This window comes from Lucilia sericata, unplaced genomic scaffold (genome assembly GCF_015586225.1).
Source record: "Lucilia sericata isolate MDLA Ls3-8-SP2 unplaced genomic scaffold, ASM1558622v1 Contig001138F_arrow, whole genome shotgun sequence".
In the NCBI taxonomy this organism is placed as follows: domain Eukaryota; kingdom Metazoa; phylum Arthropoda; class Insecta; order Diptera; family Calliphoridae; genus Lucilia; species Lucilia sericata.
Genome location: NW_023995109.1, coordinates 1 through 22,500, shown reverse-complemented (window position 1 = coordinate 22,500; position 22,500 = coordinate 1). Strand labels below are relative to the sequence as shown.

Genomic DNA, 22,500 nt, shown 5'->3' with positions numbered 1-22,500 from the left:
GATAGATAGATAGATCGCTCGCTCGCTCTCTCGCTCGATCGCTCGCTAGCTCGCTAGCTCGCTCTATCGCTCTCTCGCTCGCTCGCTCGCTCGCTCGCTCGCTCGCTCGCTCGCTCGCTAGCTCCTCGCTCGCTCGCTCGCTCTCGCTCGCTCGCTCGCTCGCTGCTCGCTCTCTCGCTCGCTCGCTCGCTCGCTCGCTCGCTCGCTCGCTCGCTCGCTCGCTCTCTCGCTCTCTCTCGCGCTCGCTCGCTCGCTCGCTCGCTTCGCTCGCTCGCTCGCTCGCTCGCTCGCTCGCTCGCTCGCTCGCTCGCTCGCTCGCTCGCTTCGCTCGCTCGCTCGCTCGCTCGTCGCTCGCGGCTCGCTCGCTCGCTCGCTCGCTCGCTCGCTCGCTCGCTCGCTAGCTCGCTCGCTCGCTCGCTCGCTCGCTCGCTCGCTCGCGCTCGCTCGCTCGCTCGCTCGCTAGCTCGCTCGCTCGCTCGCTCGCTGCTCGCTCGCTAGCTCGCTCGCTCGCTCCTTCTGTCGCTCGCTCGCTCGCTCGCTCGCTCGCTCGCTCGCTCGCTCGCTCGCTCGCTCGCTCGCTCCTCGCTCTCTCGCTCGCTCGCTCGCTCGCTCGCTCGCTCGCTCGCTCGCTCGCTCGCTCGCTCGCTCGCTCGCTCGCTCGCTCGCTCTCGCTCGCGCGCTCCTCGCTCGCTCGCTCGCTCATCTGTTCGTTGCTCCTCCCTGCTCTCTCTTTTTCCCGCTTCTGTTTCTCCCTCTTTTTTGAACTTTTTGTTTCTTTTTACTCTTGTTTGAACCACTTTTCAACCCTCCTTCTTTTTTTTTTTTTTTTAAATTACCCTCCTTTGTATTTCTCTCTCTATTTTTCATAACAATTTCATTTCATTTAACGGCCATATTCTGCACACCGCTCTACTCTTTATCAAACCCAAAGGTATTGGACCGTAATATCTAGAATCTGAACTATTTTTCTGATTATCTCCCTCGATCCAAACAAAACCTCGCGGAACATAATCTTCTGTTATGACGGAGGTGCTGGACGTAGTAGAGGCAGTAGTTTTCACTTTACCACCATCATTTGTTAAGCCATGAAGATCTGTTGGTGGCGGTGGTGGTGGCTGTTCTAAGATAACTTTATCACCCGGCAAACCCACCACTCGTTTACATATATATTGCTCGGGATTGGTGGGCGAAACAGCTATGATGATATCACCACGATTGGGTTTATGAAAACGTGTTGATATCCTTTCGGTGAGTAGAATATTGTTGGAGAAAAGTGTGGGTTCCATAGAGGGGCCACTGCACTGGAAAGAGAAACATTTAATTAATACAAATTAAAAGTGACATCTGTAAAAACTGTCAAAACTATTATTAAAACCTATTTTCCGCCTTTCTTTTAAATTTTTACTTGTCGCTTGTGGTTGCGGCAACAATTGTAAACAAGCACACTCCCTTACTACTCTTTTTGGCAATTTTACTACAATATTTACTTGTTCAAATAAAAACCAAGATTTTTGTTAAGAAATTGATAAATTTATATAAAATTCAAATAAATTTTCTTTGTTTTTAAGTAAAGTTTCTTAAAAATTATATTTACCACCACAAAATCACCAATGTATTCAAAAAAACAGTGGGTTACACAGGCATATTGTATGCTATATTTTAATATATCTTTTAAGTGAGAAAGCATGACTTTTTAAACTTATTTTTATACTCTCGATTACAAAAAACTTTTTTTTATATAAATAATTTAAATTTATTAAGATATTTGCTATTTTTTAGTTGATTTTGCAAGAAAATGTTATAATACAATGAAACCAATGAAAATTTGCCAAAAGATTAGAAAAAATGAAAACAAAAACAGCTGTTTTTGATAAGCTGTCAAGGGAAAGATATCATAGGGTGCGTTCAGTGTAGGTTTTGTATATAAAAGCAACAGTATATGTTTAGTGTGGTAGTTTAGTAAACAGAGTGGTTAATGTAAGCAAAAAACATATAAAACCGTTATTTTTAATACAAACATATGCTTATGAGTCATATATTAAACAAAACGTTACTTAGACGTTACTTTATTTCGAAGTTTTTTTTCATAAGAATTTAAACTTTTTTTAAGAAATTTTAATATATATAATAAAACAATGATAATAGTGGTTTAGTTTTATAATTTTTAGACATTTATTTGTTATTTTAATATATATTTCTCTGGTTTAAAATGCTTAATTTTCGTATATTTTTAAATTATATTAAAATAATTTTGTTGTGTTAACAATATTTCACACAATACTTAATTTTCTGTCGCACGATACTCCTTCTTAGCTACAAGACTAGACAATTTTAAATTTTTTTATATGAAAATTAGAAAAAATACAAATTTTGTTTCTACTACTTTTAATTAATTTAAAGTAAAATTATGTTTAATAATAATAAAAAATAAATTAAATAATAATAAAAAAAAACTACAAAATATAATTTGTAAATTAACAAAAAAATAATAATAAATAGTTATAGAAAAAGTATATAATATAGAATTTCATGTTTTCATTTAAATATTTTATAAATTACACTGGAATTATTTTAAGATTTAAAGGTTTTGTTTTAAACCTTTGCATTCTTGTTTGTTTACATTTAGATTAAGCTTACTTAGCTAAATAAAAGGAAATTGTTTTCTTTTTTTCGGATTTAACTTATTCCGAACGTTTGCTAGCCTCTTTGGCCATTTTTTCCAAACGTTCACGCTTGTCTACATTGGCCAAATCAATGCTGGCCACATAGGCATGCATGCAGCTGATCAAGGATTTCAATAAAGCAAAGGGAGCGGTAACAAATGCAGCCATTTTAAACAAAGAAACACCAAAAACTGTAATAAAAAATCGAAAAAAAAAAAACGAAAATCAATTATATAAAAGAAAAATTTGACTGAATATGGAAAAATATACTTACTTATGGGTCCCGTGGTAAAATGCAAGACATAAAGACTTATATAAAATGCTTCATTGACACAGCACATAAATGTTAAGACATCCTTTTGATAATACAAGCGCATTACTATGTTTTCACTTAAATCGGTGGCTTTGTGTGATGTTTTGCCCACAACAACGCTTCTGTTTTTAATAAGATGAAATAGGAATATGGAAAATTTATATCATTTTAATAATTTTTCGTTTTTACTTACGTTTGCATATACAGCCAGTGACAGGCTATATCTATGGCCATTGATAGTTGGAACCAAAACATATAGGAGGGATAGAAATAACTTAAGGTTACCAAAAGACCCATGGTACCACAACGATCGGTTAACTGATCCAGCATAGCACCGAAACGGGTGCCTGTAAGGAAAATAATACAAAGAATATGATAAAAATACAAATTTTAAATATTTATATATGTTTATTTAAGAAAATTCTAAGTTTTCATAACTTTTTTATAGATTTCATTCTTTCCATCTATTATTTTTGTATTTTATAATTTATTTGAAACAACCTGTTAGCATGCATTTATTTCAAAATGTAAACACAATAATGAGAGCAATACAAATGCATCATATTGTTTGAACGCAGAGAAAATCAAAAAAGATTAAAAGTAAATAAAAACGAATAATATAAATATAAACAATATTATAAATATATGTATATATATCACAAAATTGTTTATATTTTGGGCCAAAATAATGTAAAATTTTACAAAAAGAAATAAATTTTCCTCAAAATTTACATTTCTAAGAAATATATGAAACACCCTGTTAAGGCAAATTGCATGTTACCAAAACAAAGAGAGAGTAATCATAAAATTGCATTGTCAATTAGAAAGAGTTTATAGAATACATACAAACATATGCAAATAAGTATTGCAAACAAACAAACAAACAAATTTGTCTATGCACTTGTTTGATTAGTATAAATTAAAACAATAACAAAATATATACTAAGAAACAGTTAAACGAAACAACAACGTGAAAGAAAATAAACAACAATGAATGAGCAAAACAAAAATAAACACATACAGGAATGACGTCAATGAAAACAAAAACAAATTGGAAAATGTAAACAAATTGCAACAAATTTGTAATTAATTGCAATGATATTGGAAAATTTAGCAACAATTATATAAAATTTCAATAAATTTAAAGAAAAAATAAATAAAATTAAGAAGATTCAAAGAAATTAACTACAAATTGCAAAGAAATTGAATAATTTTACAAAAAAGTTTAAAAGAAAATTAGTTAAACAACTGCAGAGGAATAATTGAAACCATGGAAAAGAAATAAAGAAAATAATTAAAAATTTTATGCAAATTTATATAATTCAACAAAACTTTATAATTTTCTTGAAATATTTTACAAGTTTAGTAATACTATGGAAAATTATAAAGAAACATTAACCATTTAATAAAACATAGTTTTCATTAAACTTTGTTGCTATATACGGTATAGATTTTGTTTTTCAGAGCGTTAAGTTAATTTTCTTTGTTAAAATTTCTAGAATTGTTCTATAGATAACTAGTAATGACGTGATAGTTGGATAGTTTTACAGTATATGTACACACGAATAAGCTGTTTAAAGTTTAGTTAACACACCGGCGCTATTATCATTTATTGCTTTATGCACTTTAAGTATACACAATTGTATATTATATACCTAGGTACTTGGAAAAAATATCAAACTCATAAACCTATAGCTAATAAACTTTATGTTTTAAACACAAAGATTATTTTAAAAGTAAGCAACATTAAAATCAACCGATAGGCTTTTAATTTAACACTCTACATCTGCTTTGTTTGATTACCTGTAGCCGATAAGAGAGGTTTAATTACCAAACTACTTACTCTGATTAAAGGCTCGGGCAGCATGTCCGTCCACTGCATCTAATAATGCGCTTATTGCATAACACCAACCGGCCACTAAATAATTAGTGGACATAAACCAAAATGCTATTAAAGCCAAAACAATGCGGCAATAACCTAAAAATACAAACAAATAACCAACATAAATCAATATATAAGAAGAAAATTTTGCCGTCATCAAAATCAATAGCATTTAAACTTAAAGAATACTTAAAAAATTGTAGGTATACAAACAAACCCACCCCCTCCAATGCTCAAATACTAATTTAATTAGTAAACTTTGCCATTATAAACATTTTTTTTCGCATCACCTCCATAAACCTTCAAACTGTTAGAGTTTTTCCATATGTTGGCCTCAGTAAAACAATAACAATTTGTGGTTTTATTTGTTGATTTGTTAATATTTATTTAATTACTCACCTATTATATTTGGTATGAAAAGAAATATATTATCATGTTGAGCTATGGCCATTTTTACCAGCACACTATAAGCAAATAACCGGTGTTTTTTTTTTTCAATTTTAATAAATAATTTTCATTAAATTAACTTTTATTTGTGTTGTTTTTAATATTTTCCGCAAATTTTCTTTAAAACAATTTGCTTTAATTTCCTTTTGTAACTAAATTTTTTAATTTTTCTATATACGCAAATATTTTTATTCTTTATTAAGATTTTTTTGCTCTTTTGTATAGCAACAACAACACCACCTGACAGTTAAAATTCTAGAGAGAGACTAAAGCAAAGTAAATTTATAAAGTAGACTCATTTGAACAGCTGACTATTTTTTTTAAACTTGCTATTTGTGGACTTACTTGTCAAAAATGTTTATGTTGCCATATTTGTTTTCATTTTAACGCTTGCTTTTGTACAAATTTCTGAGTAATTTGTTGTATTTAATGTGAAAAAGTGTATTTTAAGTGTATAATATTTTTAAAAATGTTCTAATTTTTAAAAAATAAAGAAAACTCTGTGACTTTTAATATAAATAACAACATATTTTTGGAAGGTACAACAATAATGCCATATTTTCCATTAATTATTGGTTCATTTTTGTAAACAAATTTTGACAAGTGAGTATTTCGAACAAAAACAAATTGCCTGTGGTTTTTGTAGACGTTTGTTGTACAACAACTCGTGTCGCTACTTTATTAATTTACTTTGGACTAAAGTCAAAAGAATAACAGTATTGCCAAGGGTAATGAAAAATATAAACGCTGCTTACCAGGGAAAAACGCTTGTGTGTAATAAATCGAAAAATAAGCGATTTTTATCGTTCTTTTTACAAATTTATTTTAAATTTGTAGAAATGTTGAAAAAATACAAATTTAATAAAGAAATTTTATATAAATTAGGAATAATGAATAAAACAAACTAAGTTTTAACTAGCAACACTGTTCACATTAATCAAATGATGTATATAAGGCTGCCGTATAATTTAAAACAATAGCAAAATACCATTTTTAAAGCTGATTTTCTGCTAAAATACAATTTAATTTAATACAAATTGTATAATATAATTAAATACAATATATTTTACACATTTTTTTATATATTTTATAAATCTATCAAATATTTAAATTAACAGTTTTTAAATTTTTTAAATTGACTATACTGCTGCTAGAATGAAATGCTCGAAAACTATACAAAGTTGTATTTTTTGAGTGGGATTTCTTTCAACCCTTAAAATTGCAGACAAAAACAGTCTGGCAATAAACGCCAAAAATAAACAAGCCAAGTGGAACATAGAAATCTGAGCCGGTTTGGCTTAAAGCTGACTACGCCTAACCGCCGAAAGAAATTTCAAAGCCGGCGCTGGGGAATATTTTGCATTAAGAATATATCAAAGGTATGTTTTATTATTCTATATTTTTGAACACGCATATTTCAGACGGTAAGTTCTTCAAAAAATATCGAAATTTCTTATACCTAGTGTCTAAAAAAACTAAGTGTTTGAGTTTTATATACAAAAATATGGTAAACATATATATCAACAATGATTTTACCTACATTTGACATAGCAGAATATTGTGTTTTTATAATGAGTTGTATTAAGTTACTATTTTTTAAAATAATTGCTTTTCATATTCCACTTTTTAACATTCGGATTCCATTTTTATATAATATCGTTGAAATTTTTAAAAACACTGCTGAAAACTTAGCCGGCTTATAGTTGATTTAAAGACGCCTCCAAAATGTTTTATGGCAGCCGCCGCCGTCGTTAATGTTTGTCGGCGTAGGTATCTACTGGAAAAACAACAAAAATACACAAGAATTTTCCCCAAAAAAGCTGAAATAAGATTTTTTATATACAACGCGCGTTTAAATTGAAATAAAATTGGAAAAATACAAAAAAAGTGTTAAAAGTTGAAGTGAAAATAGTTCTGAATGAAGAATTGTTATTCGAGGATAATAAAAGATAAAAAATTTTATTTATAATAAAGAAAATAATAAAAAACAGGTGAATTCCAAAAAAATGCAACAACAAAATTAAATAAAGAACAGTGATCATAAATAGTAATCTTGATAAAGATAGTTTTGTTTATTTAGATAAAAAAGAAAGAAAATAATAATTTAATTACAAGTTTTATAAAAAAAATTAAAGAAAAAGTGAAAAAAATTATATGTATATTTGCCTAAATACACAACTTAATTGAAAGCGTCTGGAGTCTGCAATTCTTTCTTTTTCTTTTTTGTGAGTTTTTGCAGCCACCGTGTTCCTCTTGGCCTGAGTGTATGTGTGTTGTGTATGTATGTGAGTGTTTGTTTTATTTTAACTCTAAATTTTTGCTTATTTTACTATCTATCCCTTATTTTCGATTTCGCTCATACATATAATTTTACTTAGCAACCATAAGCTTAGACACAAAGACTTTATTTAAAAAAATATTCATATACCTATATAAAAACTCCCAAAAACCACCCACTTTTTCTAAAGCATCCAGAGAGTTGAAAAAAAATTATCCCTACAAACTGCAAATGACGCCCTCTCTAAACAGCCGTTTTGCTCTTTAACTTTATTTTAAGTTATATTTTATTGCAGTTACTTTCTCTATCCTTTCTTATTCTGCTTTAATTTTCTTATTGTTTTTTGTTATTATTTTGTTTAATTATTTTTTCATATATTTTGCTTATTCTGCTTTATTATTGTTGTTGTTGTTTGTGTAGTTTAAATTTTTGTTTATATTTGGGTTTTTCTTGTTTTGTTTACTTGTTTCTTTTCAAATGCTTCTTTGCGCTCTTTTTTCTTTTTGCTCTGTGTACAACAAGCAAGAGGCTGCCATGTTGGTTTGTTTACAAAATCGATAATAAAATAAGGCTGCCAGATGATTTGTTTAAACAAATGTTAACAGTGGTTGATTTTTGTTATAAAAAACAATAATTTAAATTAAATAAGTTCAAAAATATAAAATGTATAAAAATTATTAGAAAATGTATAATAAATTATAAGATTTAAAACAAAAATTAAGAGAAAAATCTTAAAATTTATAAGAAAGCGTTTGCCATGTTGGTTTGTTTACAAAATCTTTAATAAAATAAGGCTGCCAGATGGTTGTTTTATAATAATGTTATTAGTGGTAGATTTTAAAGTATTTTGTTTGTTAAATTAGCTAACAAAATAAGTCAAATTGTATAAAATTTGTAAAATTTATAAGATTGAGAAGAAATTAAGTAAAAAATCTTTAAATTTTTTTGAAAAAAAAAAGAATTAAAAAAAAATTAACTGAAATATTAGTTTTATTAGAAAAAATATTTAAATAAAAATAATAAAAATTATTAAAAAATTTAAATCTTTTATGTGAATTTGACAATCTTTATTAAATTTATGTAATTTTTAAATTTTTTTTAACCTTTTTCTATTATAAAAATTTGCTTTATCTCCTTTATGAACTTTTGTTACAGTTTTTCGTCCTATTTTCTATTACATATATATTTTTTATCACATTTTTAACTCTTTTTTATTTTCACCTCTCAAATATAAATCTTTTTTTATATAAAAAATAAAATACAATGACACCAACCAACCAACTACTTCTAAATGAGGTCTATACTATATCAATAGACACTAACAAAAATAAGTAAAAAACATCTAGGGATCTACGACACTTGTTTAAAAGAGTATGTGGTTTATTGCAACAAATAACAACAAATGATGACAACAAAAACCATAAAACATGTGTGAGTGTGGTTTGAAAAATACATAACGAAAAACCTTTAGAGAAATATGATACTTTAAAAAAACAGCTTTAAAATATTCAAAATTTTTAACTTAATTTAACAACCAATAAGAATTTTTGAAGAAAATGTTAAATTATTTTTAAAATAAAAATATTAGAAATTCGAAGAATATTTTATTATTTTTTTATCACGTTACAGTGAAAAATCGCTTTAATATTGAGATTCATTGTTATTTTGTTTTTGAAAAATATTTAAAATTATTTAGTAGCGAATTTTTGTTTACACGAAATCATTAAAAACACAAACATCTGGCAGCTCCTTTCGAAAAATTACTGTTCATTTATAAGGCTGCCAGATGGCAACAAATTAAAAATTACATTATTGAAATGTTTTCTGCCTGAAAAATTCTTTAAATCTTCTACAGAAACTTGAGGAATAACCTATTCTTTTAAGAAATATCGAAACTGTAAAACCTATAGGTTTTCTGAGGTAGTTTTAGGAATTTAAGTTCTGTTCTAGTTCTGTTCTAGTTGTTCTAGTTCTGTTCTAGTTCTGTTCTAGTTCTGTTCTAGTTCTGTTCTAGTTCTGTTCTAGTTCTGTTCTAGTTCTGTTCTAGTTCTGTTCTAGTTCTGTTCTAGTTCTGTTCTAGTTCTGTTCTAGTTCTGTTCTAGTTCTGTTCTAGTTCTGTTCTAGTTCTGTTCTAGTTCTGTTCTAGTTCTGTTCTAGTTCTGTTCTAGTTCTGTTCTAGTTCTGTTCTAGTTTTGTTCTAGTTTTGTTCTAGTTCTGTTTTAGTTCTGTTCTAGTTCTGTTCTAGTTCTGTTCTAGTTCTGTTCTAGTTCTGTTCTAGTTCTGTTCTAGTTCTGTTCTAGTTCTGTTCTAGTTCTGTTCTAGTTCTGTTCTAGTTCTGTTCTAGTTCTGTTCTAGTTCTGTTCTAGTTCTGTTCTGTTCTAGTTCTGTTCTAGTTCTGTTCTAGTTCTGTTCTAGTTTTGTTCTAGTTTCTGTTCTAGTTGTTCTAGTTCTGTTCTAGTTCTGTTCTAGTTCTGTTCTAGTTCTGTTCTGTTCTAGTTCTGTTCTAGTTCTGTTCTAGTACTGTTCTAGTTCTGTTCCAGTTCTGTTCAAGTTCTGTTCTAGTTCTTTTCAAGTTATGTTGTATTTCTAGTTATATTCTGTTCTAGTACTGTCCTAAAGAAGTTGGGGAAACTTCAAATTCTCGTCAAGAAGTTTCAGTAATTTTTCTAAAGTATTTTAAGAAATCCTCAAAGGTAGCTTTGTCTGAAAATATAATTCTAATTGTACAAATTTAGAAAGTGTCATCTCTTTTATTTTGCCAGATTGTTATCGATTTTCCTACTCACTGCACTAGTTTATTTGAGGGGTAAACAAAACAAATTTACCGCTATGGGTTCATAATTTGCTAAAGAGCGAGGTAGAAGGGGCCGCCAAAAACAAGGCAGACTTCTGTTAGGTGTTAATTTTAAAATATTATTTAATTTTAAAGAAAATCGATACAAAAAACTAGCAGCAAAAAAATGTGTTATGTTAAACAAGAAAAGTAGTAAGGAATTATTTGAATTGTAGAGAAAAAACACTAGTAAATCCAATTAACCAAAAAAGAACACCGAGAAAAACATAGAAATAAACGAAATACATTATAAAAACAACAAAAATTTAAACTTTTGAACCTTTCTCCCAGTTTTTGTTATTTTTCTATTTAGTTTTTCCCAAAACATCGGCAATAAAAAACTCTCAGACTGCACTTGCAGCAGCAGAAAATTTACCACCCATTCCAACAAACAACAACAATTTTATAGCTAGAAGAAAATTGTTTTTTTTTTTGTTTTGTGAACAAAATAAAAACAAAAAACTTAAGAAAAATATTCGCATGAATGAAAATCCCTACTCATTTCCATTGGTTTTGTAGTTGTTATTATTGTTGCTACTTCTTGCTGCTATAAACGAAGAGTACAAAACAAGAAGCAGAAGCAGCAATGTTAATAATAACAACAACAGTTTTGACTGACAGCACATACTTGCAATCTTTTTCGTACTCACTTAACAGGGATGGAAAGTTTAGCAATATTGTAATTAAGGAAACAAAAATAAATGACAGCAAGTGTATTGTTATTCGATATTTATAATATTTTGATATTTATGATATTTTGAATTTAATAAATTAAAGACAAATTGAGACAGACTATAGAAAAAATAATAAATTAATTAAATATTTAAACAAAAATAAATAAAATTAAACAAAATTAAAGAAAAATTTGATATCAAATTGATATATAGACAAAAATTTGTAAAATTACAAAGTTTCCAATGAAAAGAATAATAGAACATGTTTCTCACTAGATTGCTGCATTATTTTCTTCCGAAATCTATAATTTCCCATCCCTGTGGAGCTACAATATTGCTTGTGCCGATAACACAACACATAACAGCCCCAGTATCGTATTATTTGCTGTTAAACACCTCAGCCAGTGCGCGTTTGGCATTCGTTAACGTTAGAGGTGTGTGTGAAAAAATATAACTGATAAAAAAAGCATATAAAATTCTACTTTTTTTCTTAAACTCAGCAGAAATTTCTTACAGAAAAATTAAAGAAAATTTTTAAGAAAAAAAAATATACTCTAAATAAAATTTAAAACAAATGCTAGAAAAACAAAAAGCTAAAATTTTAATTAATTAAAAAAAAAAATAAAAAAGCCAACAAGAGCCATGGCTGCTTTACCTTTAACTTTAGATACTAAAGGTGTTAATGAAACCTTAAATCTAACAAATCCTTTAACACCACCACATTTAAATGATTCATCGTCAAGTATTAATGCCGCCGCATCTTCAGGCAATGACATTATGACAACACCAGAACGTCCCTCTAATTTAATAATCGAAAAAACACCACCACAACAACTACAACAGCAACAACAACATTCCATTACTACACCAAGTAGTAATCTATCACCTGCTCTTAGTTTAGCTGGCAGTTTATCGCCATCAACTTCAACATCATTTCTACCCGAGATGCCACAATGGAAACGTGACCTCATACAAAGACGTAAACAAAATGTACAACGTACAATAAGTGCTTCATCACCATCACCAACAGCCTTGTCATCAACATCGCCAACAACATTGGCTCTGGCTCTTGGCGGTTTAAAAAACTCTATATCTTCATCATCTGTGCGTTCATTAGCCGGTAGTAATACTAATATTGACCAACTTGCATCAGGTGAGTAGTGGTAAAACAGCTAACCAACAACTTTAGTAGTTAGCAGAAAAAAAAGTTTTTTTAAAAACAATAGTTGTTTGGTTTTCTAATCAACAAACGAAGAGTTTTGTTTTAAAAAATATAGGAGATTTCGAAAATTGGAGTTTTTTGTATAAAAAAACAGGAAAATATTAAAGATAGTTTAGACTGAAGAGCGCATTAGAGTCAATACTATAAACTAGACTATATACCAGAATATAGACTAGACTCTAGGCTAAAGTCCAAGTTATAAACCAGATTATAGAATAAACTGTACTCTATACTATAGACTAAACTATAGCCAAAACTATAGTCCAGATCATTGACTAAACAATAGCACAGAGCATTGACTAAGCTATAGTCCAGACTATAGATTAAACAATAGTCCAAACTGTAGACTAAACTATAGTCCAAACTATATACTGAACTATAATCCAGACTATAGAACAAACTATTGCACAGACTATAGACAAGACTGAAGTTCAGACTGTAGTCCAGACTATAGAATAAAATATAGTTTAGACTATAAGTATAATAAACTATAGTCCAGACTATTGCCAAAACTATAGTCCAGGCCATTGACTAAACTATCGTCCAAATTATAACTGTAGTTCAGACTATAGACTAAACTATAGACCACATTATATTCTAAACTATAGTCCAGACTACACTTTATTCCGGACTATAGACTAAACTTTTAGATTATATAGACTAATCTATTGTACAGACTGCAACCTATTCTATAGTCCAGACTACAAACTAGCCTATAGTTCAGTTTGGGTTATTCCATAGATGTTTTAAGAAACTTAAATTCTTCCATGGAAGGTGGAGGAATCTCAAACTTGTATAATGAATTTGAACGAACCTCAAACTCTTCTATAGACATTGGGGGAACCTTAAAATCTTCTATAGACATTAGTAGAACCTCAAAATCTTCTATAGACTTTCGCAGAACCTTAAACTGTTATACAGAAGTTTATGTAACCTTTAACTCTTCTATGGATGTTGGGGGAACCTTAAAATCTTTTGCGGAAGTTTAAGAAACCTCAGACATTTCTATAGAAGTTTGGGAAACTGCAAACTCTTCTATAGATATTTAGAGAATCTCAAACTTTTCTGCAGAAGTTTAGGGATACACAAACTGTTACAGAAAAGTTTAAGTGATCTCAATATATAGAAGTTTAAGGAAACTCAAACTTATCTATATATGAAATTTCAAATACTTCTATAGAACTTTAGGGAATCTTTAACTATTCTAAACGTTGGAGGAATCTCAAAAGGTTCTATAAAAGTTGGGTGAACCTCAAAGCTTTCTGTAGAGGTTAGAGGAACCTTAAAATCTTCTGTAGAAGTTTAAAGAGCTTCCGATTTTTCTCTAGAAATTGTAGGAACCTTAAGCTCTTTCATGTTTTTAAGTTGTTTTTGTCCTAACACCTCATATCTGTTGACTGGTCTTGCAAATCAAAACATAAATACATTTTTAACTAAAAATGTATGTACTGGCACATACTATATATTTATTTATCTATATGTATATGAAGTATACAACCATTATTTAGTTGGCAGTTCAATACATTTTGTTCGTTAACTAATCATACTTCAAAATATATACATATGTATGTATATATATGTATGTTCATATATTTATTTTGTGTGGCAAATACGAAAATATTTCAAGCTTAAATGCAGTGTGCAGGATGGAAAAACAGTGGGATGACTAGAGACTTTTATTAAAATTTTAAATTTTTTGAAATATTTTTGAAAGTATTTTTTTTTTGTTGAAAAAGTAAACATTTCAGAATTATTTGAAAAATTTGTTTAAATATTTATGTTTTTCTGATGTATTGCTGTTTGAACCCACTGTTTTGAAATGGTTGTTATATTTTTGGTCGTCCATCAATGTTGATGTTTGCTGCAAATTCAATTAGTGTTGATCTTAGACAGTTTCATTTCCATACATGTTTTGTTGTTGTTTATTTTTGCAGTTTACAAACATTTCCAATATTTCAATTTAGTTTATTTTGATTTGGTTGTTTATTGAGCGAATAAGAAAAACAAACTAAATTATTTAGCAAATATCCTGTAAAATTGAATAAAATACAAATGTAGGGGTTTGCTATTTTCACTGGGGAAATGTTAACATCTTATGGTGAATTGTAAAAGGAAATTTTTGTTGTTTAATGAAAATAACAAGAAATATTTACATGAAATTATCATAAATTTAGTTATTATTTAGATTTTTTTATTATTTTATAGATTTTTACTTAAATAATTAAAGTATTTTGATAAATTTTAATCAATTTAAGCCAAAATAACGTTATTTTACCTCTAGTCACTTTTTTACGCCTTTTTCCGGCAAAACACCTTCATTGTTTACTTACTTCTATATGGCATCCTTTTGCAGGCAAGCAGTGACATTTTGTTTTTCCACTCTCTCTATAAAGAGTTGTCATAATAAACTTTTACTTGCTAATGTAGCGTTTTTAGTTTTGTTATATAAAACAAGAGATTTTATAGGATTTTCTTACTTTCTTGGTAATTTATTATACTTTTCTTTATAAAAACCCCCATTTCTTACCACTCTGCAGTTTGTTTTCCTCTATTGCTTTTTCTTTTGCAGATTTTGTTCGTTATTTCTTTGGAAAAATGCAATTAACTATAATTATGACTTTAAACTTTATTTTAAAAAAAAAAAAACTAAACTAAAATCCAGTTATGTAGATATGACAAGTTTATTTTGCCATTTTTTTTTTTCCTTTACTCTTTGTTATTGTTATTTGAACTACAAACTGTTGAAAAATGCATGTTAGTTTATTAAAAATGTAAAAGGAATTATGTTAACTATTTGGAAAATAATGTCTTGTATAATAAATAGAAATAATTATGTATGGAAAAAAAGTAAACTCTAGGCTAAATGTTTAAATAATATGTAGTTTGCTTTGTTCAGGTTTTCTTTCCTTAAAATGACTTTCAAAGAGATTAAATAATTATGTTTTAAAGTGGATTATTTCGCTTTGTGTTTGTTAAGACTTCATTTGTTTAGCCATTGATTAATAATGTAAAATTTTCAAAGTGATTAAACCATAAATTGTTAATTTTTTATATAAAATTTTAATTTTTCTTAGTATTTAAGTTTTAACGATTTAAAAGGGGAAATTGTAGGAAAACTGTTTAAAACTGTCTTATTGAAGTTTAAGGATGCTCGAAAGTGTTATATAAAAGTTTGAGAAGTTATAAACTGTTCTATAGAAGTTTGAGGAACTTTAACTGTTGTATAGAAGTTTGAAGAAGCTCAAACTGATTTTTGAAAATTGAAGAACCTCAAACTATTCTAAAGAAGTCTGAGTATTCTAAAGAAGTTTGAGGTTCTAAAGAAGTTTGAGAAACATTAAACTATTCTAAAGAAGTTTGAGGAACTTCAGACTGCTCTAAAGAAATATGAGGAACCCTAGACTGCTCTAAAGGAGTTTGGGGAACCTTAGACTGCTCTATAGAAGTTTGAGGAACCTCAAACTGCTCTCTAGAAGTTTGAGGAACTTCAAACTATTCTTTAGAAGTTTGAGGAACTTCAAACTATTCTTTAGAAGTTTGAGGAACCTCAAACTGCTCTATAGAAGTTTGAGGAACCTCAAACTGTTCTATAGAAGCTTGAGGTTATTAAAAATGTTCTACAGAAATCCAAGGACACTTTTCTTTTTAAAATTTAAGGAAATTTTCCATTTCTCTTATTAAAATTTATTTATATTTTTATTTTTTGTTGAAAATTTTATATAATTTTTTGGTTTTTTTTCATGCATTATCTCATTATTGAAAATATAAAACAAATTAATAATACTTGTTATTTTGTTTATTTTGTTGTTCTTATCTGTCAAAATTTTCTTGTTAAAACAAAAATTGTAGAAAAATGAATTGGTTTTTTTTTCAACATATTACTTAACATATATCAATTATTGCTTTTTGTCAACAAATTTGTTATCTTAAACACCTGCACTTTTTGAGTTTTTTTTTTTTTTAGAAAAGAACTTTAAACATTTAAATTTCTTAAAGAGTTAAGACTTGTGTGCATAATACTGAACAATCTTTAATTGTTAATAAATAATAATTAAAAGTTTAATGATAATTTATAAATAGTAATTTTATTATAAAAATAAAAATAGTTTTTCTTTGAGATAAAGAATGATGATGTTTAATTAAAAGTAATTAATTTTATAAGAAATAATATATTTTTCATAAAAAACACAATTATGATAAGAATGGTTTCTTTTAAAAGAAAAATAAGAATAATAACAATTCTTTACTTTAATTTTATAAAATTAAATAAAATAAAACTAAATGCCAAAATTAAGGAATTGTAGAAATTTCAATTAGAATAAAAACATATTGATTACATTTTATATTATAAATATTTAAAAAAAAATTTAGAATTTATCATGATTTTTGTTACATTAACAAGACATTTTATATATTTCTATATTTTTTTCTTTAAATAAAAGGAATTTTTACAATTTTTAACGAATTCAAGCTTAAATAACTTTATTTTATACTCAAGCGTGTTTTATTGAAATTTTGCCTAAAAAACTAGTGGTTAACACTGTTTGTTTACTTACTAGAGATGGCATCCTTTTGCAGGCAAGCAACTGACATTTTGTTTTTATTCTCCCATTCTAAGGAGTTGCCATATATTACTATTGTGGTTAATATAGCGGTTTTGCTTATATAACGAGTAGTTATGTTTGTTTTAAGATTTCTTTTGGAAATAACTAAATATTTTCACTTTTTCTTAAAGAAATATTAAAATTTAAGATTGTTATTGTTTTTTAAAGCTTGCCTTCCCCTTTATAGAACAATTCTTCTCAAAAACCAATAACGGTAAATTGGAAAATAAATAATAATTACATTTTTTTGTGCTAAATGTTGATAAATGTTATTTTCACAAAATTTTTGCGATAACAAAAACAGCCAGAGTTAAACAAATAACAACAATTTAAGAGAAGGAGTGTTTGGGAGGGGTGTTTTTAAAGCAAAAATAAATATTTTTCATTTTATATACTTTTGAACTCTAAAAATGACAGTGAACCTTAAAGTGTACTTGTAAGAGACTAAATGGAAAGAAAAATCTATTATTTATATAATAAGGTTTTACGTTTTTTTCGTTACAGTAACAATTTCTATATAATTTATATTTTCTTCTTTAACATTTGCTAAATGCTAAACGTTTTCTCTTAGAAATACTTGTCTTAAGCTTAGACTAAATGTTTTGTAGAAGAAAAATTTAAATTATTAAGCTGACTATAACAAAAGCAAGAAAGCAGAACCATTTTTAATGATTATTTTGTTGTTATTATATAAAATAAGAAAGAAAATTATTTGGCAGAAAAACCACAAGAAGAGACACTAGACTTGATAAATTTTCAAATGTTAAACGTTAATAAACCACGTTTTAAAAATTTTGTTCAAAATAAAGTTATAAAAACATAATGTTGAAGATAAATTATTTCAAAACTAAATTAGTTTATAATTTATACTTCCGCTTTAAAATTATTTATTAGAAATTTCAAAATATTTGGTATAAAAAAATAAAATTTAATTAAATACATTTTTAATATAGACTAGACTTTAGACTAGACTATAGACTAGACCCTATAGACTAGACTATAGACTAGACTATAGACTAGACTATAGACTAGACTATAGACTAGACTATAGACTAGACTATAGAACTAGAACTATAGACTACTATAGACTAGACTATAGACTAAACTATAGACTAGACTATAGACTAGACTATAGACTAGACTATAGACTAGACTATAGACTAGACTATAGACTAGACTATAGACTAGACTATAGACTAGACTATAGACTAGACTATAGACTAGACTATAGACTAGACTATAGACTAGACTATAGACCAGACTATAGACTAGACTATAGACTAGACTATAGACTAGACTATAGACTAGACTATAGACTTGACTATACACTAGAATATAGAATAGACTATAGAGTAGACTATAGACTAGACTATAGACTAGACTATAGACTAGACTATAGACTAGACTATAGACTAGACTATAGACTAGACTATAGACTAGACTATAGACTAGACTATAGACTAGACTATAGACTAGACTATAGACTAGACTATTGACTAGACTATAGACTAGACTATAGACTAGACTATTGGCTAGACTATAGCTTAGACTATAGACTAGACTATAGACTAGACTATAGCTAGACTATAGACTAGACTATAGACTAGACTATAGACTAGACTATAGACTAGACTATAGACTAGACTATAGACTAGACTATAGACTAGACTATAGACTAGACTATAGACTAGACTATTGACTAGACTATAGACTAGACTATAGACTAGACTATTGGCTAGACTATAGCTTAGACTATAGACTAGACTATAGACTAGACTATAGCTTAGACTACAGACTAGACTATAGACTAGACTATAGACTAGACTATAGACTAGACTATAGACTAGACTATAGACTAGACTATAGACTAGACTATAGACTAGACTATAGACTAGACTATAGACTAGACTATAGACTAGACTATAGACTAGACTATAGACTAGAATATAGACTAGACTATAGACTAGACTATAGACTAGACTATAGACTAGACTATAGACTAGACTATAGACTAGACTATAGACTAGACTATTGACTAGACTATAGACTTGACTATAGACTAGACTATTGGCTAGACTATAGCTTAGACTATAGACTAGACTATAGACTAGACTATAGACTAGACTATAGACTAGACTATAGACTATGACTATAGACTAGACTATAGACTAGACTATAGACTAGACTATAGACTAGACTATAGACTAGACTATAGACTAGACTATAGACTAGACTATAGACTAGACTATAGACTAGACTATAGACTAGGACTATAGACTAGACTATAGACTAGACTATAGACTAGACTATAGACTAGACTATAGACTAGACTATAGACTAGACTATAGACTGGACTATAGACTAGACTATAGACTAGACTATAGACTGGCCTATAGACTAGAATATAGACTAGAATATAGACTAGAATATAGACTAGACTATAGACTTGACTATACACTAGACTATAGACTAGACTATAGAGTAGACTATAGACTAGACTATAGACTAGACTATAGACTAGACTATAGACTAGACTATAGACTAGACTATAGACTAGACTATAGACTAGACTATTGACTAGACTATTGACTAGACTATAGACTAGACTATTGGCTAGACTATAGCTTAGACTATAGACTAGACTATAGACTAGACTATAGACTAGACTATAGACTAGACTATAGACTAGACTATAGACTAGACTATAGACTAGACTATAGACTAGACTATAGACTAGACTATAGACTAGACTATAGACTAGACTATAGACTAGACTATAGACTAGACTATAGACTAGACTATAGACTAGACTATAGACTAGATAGACTAGACTATAGACTAGACTATAGACTAGACTATAGACTAGACTATAGACTAGACTATAGACTAGACTATAGACTAGACTATAGACTAGACTATAGACTAGACTATAGACTAGACTATAGACTAGACTATAGACTAGACTATAGACTAGACTATAGACTAGACTATAGACTAGACTATAGACTAGACTATAGACTAGACTATAGACTAGACTATAGACTAGACTATAGACTAGACTATAGACTAGACTATAGACTAGACTATAGACTAGACTATAGACTAGACTATAGACTAGACTATAGACTAGACTATAGACTAGACTATAGACTAGACTATAGACTAGACTATAGACTAGACTATAGACTAGACTATAGACTAGACTATAGACTAGACTATAGACTAGACTATAGACTAGACTATAGACTAGACTATAGACTAGACTATAGACTAGACTATAGACTAGACTATAGACTAGACTATAGACTAGACTATAGACTAGACTATAGACTAGACTATAGACTAGACTATAGACTAGACTATAGACTAGACTATAGACTAGACTATAGACTAGACTATAGACTAGACTATAGACTAGACTATAGACTAGACTATAGACTAGACTATAGACTAGACTATAGACTAGACTATAGACTAGACTATAGACTAGACTATAGACTAGACTATAGACTAGACTATAGACTAGATATAGACTAGACTATAGACTAGACTATAGACTAGACTATAGACTAGACTATAGTCTAGACTAGACTATAGACTAGACTATAGACTAGACTATAGTCTAGACTAGACTATAGACTAGACTATAGTCTAGACTAGACTATAGACTAGACTATAGACTAGACTATAGACTAGACTATAGACTAGACTATAGACTAGACTATAGACTAGACTATAGACTAGACTATAGACTAGACTATAGACTAGACTATAGACTAGACTATAGACTAGACTATAGACTAGACTATAGACTAGACTATAGACTAGACTATAGACTAGACTATAGACTAGACTATAGACTAGACTATAGACTAGACTATAGACTAGACTATAGACTAGACTATAGACTAGACTATAGACTAGACTATAGACTAGACTATAGACTAGACTATAGACTAGACTATAGACTAGACTATAGACTAGACTATAGACTAGACTATAGACTAGACTATAGACTAGACTATAGACTAGACTATAGACTAGACTATAGACTAGACTATAGACTAGACTATAGACTAGGCTATAGACTAGACTATAGACTAGACTATAGACTAGGCTATAGACTAGACTATAGACTAGACTATAGACTAGACTATAGACTAGACTATAGACTAGACTATAGACTAGACTATAGACTAGACTATAGACTAGACTATAGACTAGACTATAGACTAGACTATAGACTAGACTATAGACTAGACTATAGACTAGACTATAGACTAGACTATAGACTAGACTATGGACTAGACTATAGACTAGACTATAGACTAGACTATAGACTAGACTATGGACTATACTATAGACTAGACTATAGACTAGACTATAGACTAGACTATAGACTAGACTATAGACTAGACTATAGACTAGACTATAGACTAGACTATAGACTAGACTATAGACTAGACTATAGACTAGACTATGGACTAGACTATAGACTAGACTATAGACTAGACTACTAGACTATAGACTATACTATGGGCTAGACTACTAGACTAGACTACTAGACTAGACTACTAGACTATAGACTAGACTATAGACTGAAACACTTGTTTAAAACATTTTATGCATTTTTTAATTAAATTTTGTTATTCTTCATATCAAATTTTTGTGCTGATTTTTTGGTTTTACAAAAATGTCTATGAAAGTTATTTTTTCTTTTCCAACCAAACCCCAAAACCGCTTTATTAGCAAAATTTAGTTGTTTACCTTACATTGTAGTTTAAAAGTTAAATTGCCAGCATATTTCTTTTTTTTTACATTTTATACTTTGTTCTCAATTGTTTTTTTTTTTTTTTTTGCAAAAAATAAAGTTATTTTTTCTTTATAAATAAACATAAATAATTATATGTTATAACTAAACATACAACAATTACTAATGCAAGTATTTTATTGTAAAAAAACCAAAGATTAAATTAAAGTCCAATTTCAAATACAAAAAAAAAAAAAAAAAATTATATGTATTTGTAATTGGTTCTTCAACTAAACCGGTAAATAAGTAATGTTCAATTAGAGGTTTTAGTAAGATTAGTTAGTTCTTTTGTATGAAAAAACAGTTAGAGAGAACTTTAAAAGTTAAAATAAAGTTATTTAAGTCCTGATTAATGATAGAATACTCTTCTCATTTAGAGAAAATGTAAAAAAAAATATTTCAAAATCCTTTTTATTACCTAATTTAAACTATTAACTAATTTAATTAATAATCATGATAAAATTTAAATATTATGGTTAAATTACTTAAAATAGTACAATTTTTTAATAAAATCTAATTTTAAAGATATTTTTCATCATAAATGTCTTTTTAACAACGAAAATTTTAGTATGGCAACTCTTCAAGTGAGAGGGTAAAAATAAGTTCTCATTACTTGCAAAAATCATTAAATGTTTACTAATATTAAACAAATTTTGAATATTTGTTATTTAATTATACATTTTTTTTGATTATTTTTCTTAACTTTACTTAAATTTTTAAAAATATTTCTTAAAAATCATAAATTTTTCTCAAAACATTTGAAATCAGTAATTT

The 22,500-nt window shown here is 28.8% G+C and overlaps 3 protein-coding genes across 9 annotated transcripts; 1 reads left to right on the top strand and 2 right to left on the bottom strand.

Moving 5' to 3' along the window:
- Positions 1–823: 823 nt before the first annotated feature.
- On the bottom strand, positions 824–1,847 carry LOC119610200 (mitochondrial inner membrane protease subunit 1). Its single transcript, XM_037965322.1, has 2 exons — positions 1,595–1,847; positions 824–1,301 (listed from the first exon to the last, which is right to left on the bottom strand). The coding sequence occupies exons 1-2, from the start codon at positions 1,685–1,687 to the stop codon at positions 864–866; spliced, it is 531 nt and encodes a 176-aa protein (XP_037821250.1). The 5' UTR covers positions 1,688–1,847; the 3' UTR covers positions 824–863.
- An 817-nt stretch (positions 1,848–2,664) lies between these two features.
- On the bottom strand, positions 2,665–5,573 carry LOC119610203 (CDP-diacylglycerol--inositol 3-phosphatidyltransferase). Its single transcript, XM_037965326.1, has 5 exons — positions 5,258–5,573; positions 4,820–4,954; positions 3,170–3,323; positions 2,938–3,098; positions 2,665–2,854 (listed from the first exon to the last, which is right to left on the bottom strand). Exons 1-5 carry the CDS (start codon positions 5,307–5,309, stop codon positions 2,682–2,684), a joined length of 675 nt encoding a protein of 224 aa, XP_037821254.1. The 5' UTR covers positions 5,310–5,573; the 3' UTR covers positions 2,665–2,681.
- Positions 5,574–7,069: 1,496 nt separating this feature from the next.
- LOC119610205 lies at positions 7,070–12,277 on the top strand. 7 transcript variants are annotated; one of them, XM_037965334.1, is made up of 2 exons: positions 7,070–7,296; positions 11,607–12,277. In XM_037965334.1, the coding sequence occupies exon 2, from the start codon at positions 11,733–11,735 to the stop codon at positions 12,249–12,251; it is 519 nt and encodes a 172-aa protein (XP_037821262.1). In that variant the 5' UTR covers positions 7,070–7,296; positions 11,607–11,732; the 3' UTR covers positions 12,252–12,277. The 7 variants fall into 7 exon arrangements, with proteins under 7 accessions (XP_037821262.1, XP_037821260.1, XP_037821259.1 ...); XM_037965332.1 differs by having other exon boundaries at positions 11,594–12,277; XM_037965331.1 differs by having other exon boundaries at positions 11,591–12,277.
- The last annotated feature ends 10,223 nt before the right edge of the window (positions 12,278–22,500 follow it).